This window comes from Lolium rigidum, chromosome 1 (assembly GCF_022539505.1).
Source record: "Lolium rigidum isolate FL_2022 chromosome 1, APGP_CSIRO_Lrig_0.1, whole genome shotgun sequence".
Classification (NCBI taxonomy): Eukaryota; Viridiplantae; Streptophyta; class Magnoliopsida; order Poales; family Poaceae; genus Lolium; species Lolium rigidum.
Window position 1 is genome coordinate 198,190,557 of NC_061508.1, and position 8,722 is coordinate 198,199,278.

The 8,722-nt window shown below is 38.5% G+C and overlaps 1 protein-coding gene across 2 annotated transcripts; it reads right to left on the reverse strand.

Moving 5' to 3' along the window:
* Positions 1-274: 274 nt before the first annotated feature.
* On the reverse strand, positions 275-6,129 carry LOC124687633. Of its 2 annotated transcripts, XR_006998270.1 has the most exons (7): positions 5,978-6,129; positions 3,991-4,519; positions 3,264-3,480; positions 2,726-2,899; positions 1,827-1,918; positions 1,579-1,647; positions 275-1,104 (listed from the first exon to the last, which is right to left on the reverse strand). XR_006998270.1 is itself a non-coding variant. In XM_047221409.1 (6 exons), exons 2-6 carry the CDS (start codon positions 3,305-3,307, stop codon positions 1,100-1,102), a joined length of 384 nt encoding a protein of 127 aa, XP_047077365.1. In that variant the 5' UTR covers positions 3,308-3,480; positions 3,991-5,877; the 3' UTR covers positions 275-1,099. The 2 variants fall into 2 exon arrangements, 1 of the variants encoding a protein (XP_047077365.1); XM_047221409.1 differs by lacking the exon at positions 5,978-6,129 and having other exon boundaries at positions 3,991-5,877.
* Positions 6,130-8,722: the final 2,593 nt, after the last annotated feature.

Sequence of the window (8,722 nt, forward strand, 5' to 3'; positions counted from 1 at the left end):
CTACAACATGATAATACCATTGTTTGAGACTTTGAGTATCTACTATTGTCAAATACCATGCCACATAATCCATGAGTTCTATATTGTTAACTTTTGAGCAAGGGATCCCTGGCTCTTTACTTTCAAAATGCACTCCCATCTATGAATAATGCTAGCAGATTATTTAGCAATTTAGCCAAATGCAAAGATGTAAAAAGGCAAAAATTATAGAACATGAAAGATGATGCAAAAACTGGAAGGCGATCTACAATGCAAACTTGTAAATAACTAATAGTGAATGTATAATACCCGTTAGATGATAATATTGAGTTGCCTTAATTAGTGGTAGTAGAATTACAATCAGTTTATTTTCAGGCCAGAGCATCAATGAACACGTCAGTATTATCATGTCACTTTTTAAGAAAATTTTCAACAAAATATTAGACAAAACAGAGATGATATCACTTGTGCCGCCGTGGGTGAATTTCCTGCCCATGGCAAGTGGTGCTGCCATGTGACACATCACACGTTCCTAGCACATGTGTCTCCTTTCCTCCTTGAGGTCCAACTTGTAAGCTACAATTAGGTTCTTGGGGATTGTTGATTTCCCAGATGACTTGCCCTTCATAATTCACCTTCATATCTACTTAACTCCCACGATCCAACTTGCCGAATAAAGAGGTACGACCTACCACAAGAACGGAATAACGATGAAAAAAAGGGAAACAAAAACGGAACGTAAATCAGTGGACTGGTGTATAGCACGTCATGCTAGTCTTTTGAAATTACACGACTAATACTATGAACTAAAATGAAATTGTTAGAGGAAGTCTACTGATAACGGAGTCTTATATATCTTGCGTTCTGCTTGCGGCAGTAATCTTTCTAAGTCTGAACTCATGGGTGATATTTCAAAGTTTTAACATCTTTGCACCAAGATGAAAAAGCTAATATGTATGTTAAGGAAACATTTTCGTAGGGAAGTATAGGTCCACTTGGTCATGCCGCCAAAATCGAGAAAAGAGGAAGAGGCCTTATGTGCTTTCACAACATGTAATTTGGGACCGTCAGTTCAACAACTTTTGGCGCTACTGCATCCTTTTGAGCCGAATCTTGTTGCTCACCCTGCAATTTCACAATATTGTTCAATCCATTAAATAGCCTCAAATATTATTATATTACACTGCAGTATTGCAACAGAGCCAATTCAACTCATGTGGTCAATTCAAATAGCATAAAAAAAATTCTCATCTTAAGTGTATGTGCTGAAATAATATGCTTCTCTTAAAACTCGTGACTTGCAAGTTGCATCATATTCAAATTTTCTTATTGCTTTCTACGGATCATCTTGAAGAAGCCCTTCATAGTAGCCATTTTAGAACACAAAAACATATACATGTCTAGAAAAAAAAATGCATGTAACCTTTTTTCCTTTTCATGTTGTTATGGATAGATACTATCAGCCAGAAAACTCCATAGATTTGTTTCATTAGTTACTGAGCTAGTTCAAACGCTAGTTTCAGCTTATACTAAAGAAAACGAACGGTTACATATAAGCCATGTTGGAATGCGAAAACTGGAAGAACGAGCATCACTTACAATAGTTATCTTTCAAGAATTCTGATGTAGACTTGGGTACCAACCGCAGTAGCAGAATTTTCTGATACCCTGGCATAGCAAATAAATCATATAATAGTATTAAGAATATCATGGATAACTGGCAAACAAAACATGCCAAGTTCCAAGTCCCGTAGACAAATTGCTCTATAGTTTTCAATAAGATCCTATAAAAACATGAAGACAAGTCTGAAACTCTAAAGTTTTTTCCAAGAGGACAATCATCTTACCATGAACTATGTTTGCCCAAAGCTCCCAATACACCATGTAACTCTGATTTGTTTGGCGGCAGCACTTCATTAAACTCCATGAGTCATTAAAGCTGCGGTTAAACTGAGAAAGTCATCACAAAATCACACATACTTAGGTTTTGTAATATACGGATGCTCTTTGATGAGAAATTACAGCGGTTAACCCTAATCGAACCAACTATCATCATTTCAACCCAACAGTGATAATTACTCGCAGAATGAAAACTGCACCAACATTTTACGGAAATTTATATTCTCTCTGCATTGGGTTGTTAACCTAATTGATCGTGTTAATTTCAGTTAAGCAAAGCACCTACTTTTTATGTATGGTGACTGACCTTGTTTTGTTGTTGCTCCAAGTTTATATGGCAGGAGCTTTGTTGTTTAAACTGTTTCCAAAATGGAAGTAATTTTCATGTGCTAATGGGCCATGCGCCAGAGGTTACTAATCTCAAACAAAAAAAATCTACAAGAAAACAGAGAGAATCAAAAGGATATGGAAAAAATGGACCGAGAGACTGACTACCAAAGGTGAGGAAACATTTACAGAGGTTAAATCATGCCTTCAAATAGATTAGAACGGTTTTCTTCTAGTTCAATATCGACATGAGAACGAAAAAATGAACTGATTCCTTTAGATTGGATTCTCTATTTACAGGCCATGATCAGGTCCGTATTAAAGCAAAGGTGCCTGGAAATTAAGCCACATTCTTACAAGCAGGGATCCTAGCCAGCTTCATTCATATGTATAGCCCTGCCTAGCCACAATATTACCAAGCTCAGCCAAACAATGATGAACAATACAGTTACAAAATAGAATATAAAAATAGGGTGGTCAAAGATCAAATCTGGTGCTATAGTATTGTATAGAAACAAACCTCGACCGGACTGTTCCTGCAAAGATTGTGCAATCCGAGAGGAGAGATGCAAACCAACTTGGGTCTTCCGCTTGTTGAAGATGACTCACATCCATCAAGCAGCATCCACCTGAGACCATATTATCGTTGATGCCCAAAATTTGACAAGTGAACCAACGAGTACTCATCTCCCACCTGATTTGAGGTTTCAATAACAAAAAAGAAGAGACACATTTTAAACTTCATGTGAGAAGAATCCTTGAAAAAATGCAAAACTTGCCACATGATGCTAAGATAATAGATCAAGATGGTCACAATGCTAAAGAGTTGCAAAAACAACTTATTTAAATATGTTGGAATAAAACCTTTCACACAGGTATTCAACCTGACGTTGTTGATTAGCAATTTTTCAAACTACATATGCACGATAATTATAACCAAAGATACAATATCATGAAGAATTCCACATGTAAAAAATAGGAAAATGACTCAATATAAAGGTTATTCTACTTGAAATAAAAGCAATTGTTATGGTGAAACTTCTGAAGCAACATCGTACCTCCAGATCAGTAGAATACTCTTGAGCAAGTTCAAGGGATGCATGTCAATATCAACACCAGTCACACACCAAATCCGTAAGATATTAGGGCACACAATAACATTGATTTATTGTTCATGATACTAATGGACAACCAATTAGGCATGCCATTATCACCTCCGGGCCTTGCAGAACGTGTGGACTATGCTTATGTAGTTATTTAGGGGACGCAGTGTCACTGGCACGGAAATAATATTTGTAAGCAACAAAAGAAGAAATGGAAGAAAGCTAATATTTCAACAAATATTATACAAAAAAAACTATTGGTGTAATACTGCACATCTTTTTGAAAGTGCAAAAATAAAAAAAGAAGCATGAGTATCAGGCTCAAAGGAATCTCATATGTCAATGAATCACATATAATTCAACTTAATGGGCGTGCCTTATACTACAGGGTTATATATTCTTATAGAAGTATGGCAAAAGTTGCAGCATTCATCTCACATGATTAAGTTCCCTTTCATGGAACCACAAAGGAGAATATCATCCTATGTTACTACTTACTAAGACCAAAAGTCCACTGAAATCTTGTATAATGTGGAGCACCCGAATTACAGTAGGCATCGCTAAATTGTCCTTTTAGGAGAAACTTTCTCTCCTTGCTTGTCGTTTTACAACAACAGAAAGATTCACACAAAGCCTAGAGCTAGGACTACACTGAAAGTAGGAATGGGATTCTGTCAAATACCTGAAAGAAAACCACACCATACAACCATGCAGCTGGTGGAATCGGTTGCGTCTCACGCTGGGATGATTGACAATCAATTCCTCGGGGAGACGGCCACCGTAGCGTGGCACATGGGTCACGCGGGTAACAGGATGAGCCAGCGGGCGACGCTGGAGGTCAACGCGCACCACCGCTCACCAGTGCGCGATGCCTCGAGGAGACGGCAGACCGGCTGTTTGCCAAGATGAATTGCATGCCTCCGAGCATCCATATCAACAAAAGAATCAGTAGCACAAGATCCTTCAGCAGACCCAACAGACAACGCCGACTGATGATAATCAACTGATCTAAAAACAGTAGGTGATGTCGAAGCATATGAATGTGTCACGACGCGAACGGACACTGGAGGAGGAACCATGTGTGGCCTGAGATCAGCAGACCAGCCTCGTCCTCCTAGCCCAAGACCCGAAGGCCTAACATGGTGCACCTCCTTACTTGGTGGCAGCAAACGCTTGCCAGAACTTCTACACAATCTTATTCCGTCGAGGAACTGCATATATTTTTAAAATATATTAAAGTAAACACCACCATCTTCTAAAGATCTTATGTCAATACGAACCGTGGCACTTGGTAAATCACTGAAAATACATAAGCCAACAATTGGCATATAGCAGAAGAGAGGTACTCTATTGAAATAAAAATAGTAAAGGCCATCAGACTAAGAGAGGCCCTGATATAAATTTTATCGGATATTCAAGACACGTCAAGCTGCTCTGCCTATCCTGAACTGAGGATCAGATAAAATATTTGGAAAACAAAGGTAGCATGGTCTGAATGGTCAATGTGCCTGACAACATTTGCACTTAAAACTAAGAGCTCATGTTTACACAGAAGAACTCAAAAGAGTTACAGTTCACTGGAATTACACAATAAATTTATGTATTATAGATGTGCCATACCCATTCCAATGTCTGGAACATGGTCATATTTTCAAATGTTTGCTGCTTCTTACGATAATTACTTCTTTGGAAGATCACTTTAAACTCTGACCTTGACTGCAGTATCAGACACATGATCGTTTTAGGAAAAAAAATCTTATGGAACTTATAAATCATTCAACTCAAGTATGAGAAATCAAACAAAGATGTCCCTAAGTTGTGAGAGAAGGTGAAGTGGTAGTGCAGAAAGCAGTGGAAGTGACATGGTTATTTCTAATTCTACAGGGTAAAGTTTGACCTGTTACTTTGGTGTAAAAAGTGGTTATTTCTAATTCTACATAGTTATTTCTAATTCTACATATTATTGATTCTTTCCCAGTAATTTATAGAATGAACATCGACAATAAAACCAACCGTGAACCTTGTGTTTTTCTTGGTAAAAATAAGAGGCATGTGTGTCTTAAGTCTTCACAGAGACCAACAAACACATGCTAGAAATCTCAATTGATTTTTGAAAAAAAAATCATGGACAGAGAGTTCAGGAAAACTTCACAAAATAAACATGGCTATTAGAAATCATAGATTTTTTCTCACCTACAAGAGCAGGACGTACACTTTATACATGTACTGAAAAAGTTATCGATTTTTAACAAAATGTAAGACCTGCATCTTGAGAAAAAAAATGAAAAAGAAAAGAAAAGGCAAGAGGTGCACCGCATAAAAAGAATGTAGTACCTAACTGTCCAAGAATCACAATCAAGAACACAGTTGCTACAGTGATATAAAAATGCAGTCGCACGATTGTTGTCAGTCTAGCACCCACTGGAAATTTCAGATTCTTGTAGATACTTACCTTTCCACAAAATTATGAGTACATAACACGTGGAAGATGGTTCACACCTTTTGCATCTAATGATCAAAATGCAGCGCTGCAATTGACTAAGCGCAAAAAAAATCTGAAATCGTGCTTCAGTTCATCTGCATCCAATTCCCAAGAATTCACCAGAGAGGGGGGGGGGGGCGCCACGGCAGAAGGTAGGGATTGGCCGCCACGGGACCTCGATGATCACCTGGTGTTCGTCGGGGTTAGGGTCGGCGGAGACTCCCAGGTCCAGAGTGCTGTCGACGACGATTTTCTCATTCCCCCGACTCCGGGATGGGAGGGCCGGCTTCCTTCTCCGTGGTAGCAGACGACCGAGTTGTGGTGGTTGGCGCTGGAGGCCGCGTGGTCCGGCGGCGTGGGGACTGGAGCAGGGTCAAGGGTTGTGGTTGTGCGCGTGCCTGTGACGATGGAACACATTTCCCACCAGGTGATTGATAGCATGGCCCAGGTAGGTTGGGGCGGCCCATGTTGCGGGCGGAACGACGACGACGACGATTTGTTGTAGTGGTGCCTCGGGCAGAATAGGGAACACATTCGTTCTTTTTAAGTAGTGTAGATTGCCTCTTTTGCTATGTTGAATGGATTTCTTTGTTCCATTAACTTTAAGTAGCTTTGTGCAATGTCCAGAAGTGTTAAGAATGATTATGTCACCTCCGAATATGTGAATTTTTGATTATGCACTAACCCTCTAATGAGTTTGTTTTGAGTTTGGTGTGGAGGAAGTTTTCAAGGATCAAGAGAGGAGGATGATACAATATGATCAAGAAGAGTGAAAAGTCTAAGCTTGGGGATGCCCCCGTGGTTCATCCCTCGCATATTTCAAGGAGACTCAAGCATCTAAGCTTGGGGATGCCCAAGGCATCCCCTTCTTCATCGACAACTTATCAGGTCACCTCTAGTGAAACTATATTTTTATTCCGTCACATCTTATGTGCTTTACTTGGAGCGTCCGTATGTTTTTATTTTTGTTTTTGTTTGAATAAAATCGGATCCTAGCATTCTTTGTTTGGGAGAGAGACACGCTCCGCTCGTTCATATGAACACTGGTGTTCTTAGCTTTACTTTTAATGTTCATGGCGAAGGCTGAAAACTGCTTCGTTCATTGCTATTTGGTTGGAAACAGAAAATGCTTCATGTGGTAATTGGTATATTGTCTTGAATAATTTGATACTTGACAATTGTTTTGCTCAAATAGATCATGTTTAAGCTCTTGCATCATGTACTTTGCACCTATTAATGAAGAACTACCATAGAGCTTGTTGAAATTTGGTTTGCATGATTGGTCTCTCTAAAGTCTAGATATTTTCTGGTGAAGTGTTTGAACAACAAGGAAGACAGTGTAGAGTCTTATAATGTTTGCAATATGTTCTTATGTAAGTTTTGCTGTACCGGTTCATACTTGAGTTTGCTTCAAACAACCTTGCTAGCCAAAGCCTTGTACTGAGAGGGAATACTTCTCGTGCATCCAAATCCTTGAGCCAAAAACTATGCCATTTGTGTCCACCATACCTACCTACTATGTGGTATTTCTCTGCCATTCCAAAGTAAATTGCTTGAGTGCTACCTTTAAAATTTCATTCCTTGTCTTTGCAATATATAGCTCATGGGAAAATAGCCTTAAAAACTATTGTGGTAAAGAATATGTAGCTTATGTATCTTATTTCTTATAAGTTGCTTGTTGAGCGGTAACCATGTTTCTGGGGACGCCATCAACTATTACACCTTCGTTGAATATCATGTGAGTTGCTATGCATGTTCGTCTTGTCTGAAATAAGGGTGATTTATCATGATCAAATGGTTTGAGTATGCATATTGTTAGAGAAGAACATTGGGCCGCTAACTAAAGCCATGAATCATGGTGGAAGTTTCAGTTTGGACATTAATCCTCAATCTCTTATGAGAATATTATCTGTTGTTGAATGCTTATGCATTAAAGAGGAGTCCATGATCTGTTTTCTATGTTGTCCCGGTATGGATGTCCTTAGTTGAGATCTATCAAAAACGAGAAATCAAATGCGATCTATCTCCTTGGACCTTTGTACAGGCGGCATAGAGGTACCCCTTTGTGACACTTGGTTGAAACATATGTTATGCAATGATAATCCATGTAAATCCAAGCTAATTAGGACAAGGTGCGAGCACTATTGGTATTCTATGCATGAGGCTTGCAACTTATAGGATGTCTTATGCATAACACATATGAATTATTACTACCGTTGACAAAATTGTTTCTATGTTTTCAAAATAAAAGCTCTAGCACAAAAATAGTAATCCATGCTTCCTCTCGCGAAGGGCCTTTCTTTTACTTTATGTTGAGTCAGTTTACCTACTTCCTTCTATCTTAGAAGCAAACACTTGTGTCAACTGTGTGCATTGATTCCTACATACTTGCTTATTTGCATTCATCATATTACTTTGTGTTGACAATTATCCATGAGATATACATGTTGAAGTTGAAAGCAACTGCTGAAACTTATATCTTCCTTTGTGTTGCTTCAAAACTTTCTACTAAGAATCTATTGCTTTATGAGTTAACTCCTATGCAAGTCTTATTGATGCTTGTCTTGAAAGTACTATTCATGAAAAGTCTTTGCTATATGATTCAGTTGTTTAGTCATTGCATTTACCATTGCTTCGAATCACTTCATTCATCTCATATGCTTTACAATATTATTGATCAAGATTATGATAGCATGTCACTTCAGAAATTATCCTTGTTATCGTTTACCTACTCGAGGGCGAGTAGGAACTAAGCTTGGGGATGCTTGATACGTCTCAAACGTATCTATAATTTCTTATGTTCCATGCTAGTTTTATGACAATACTCACATGTTTTATATACACTTTATATCATTTATATGCATTTTCCGACACTAACCTATTAACGAGATGTCGAAGCGCCAGCTCTCGTTTTGTGCTGTTTTTGGTTTCA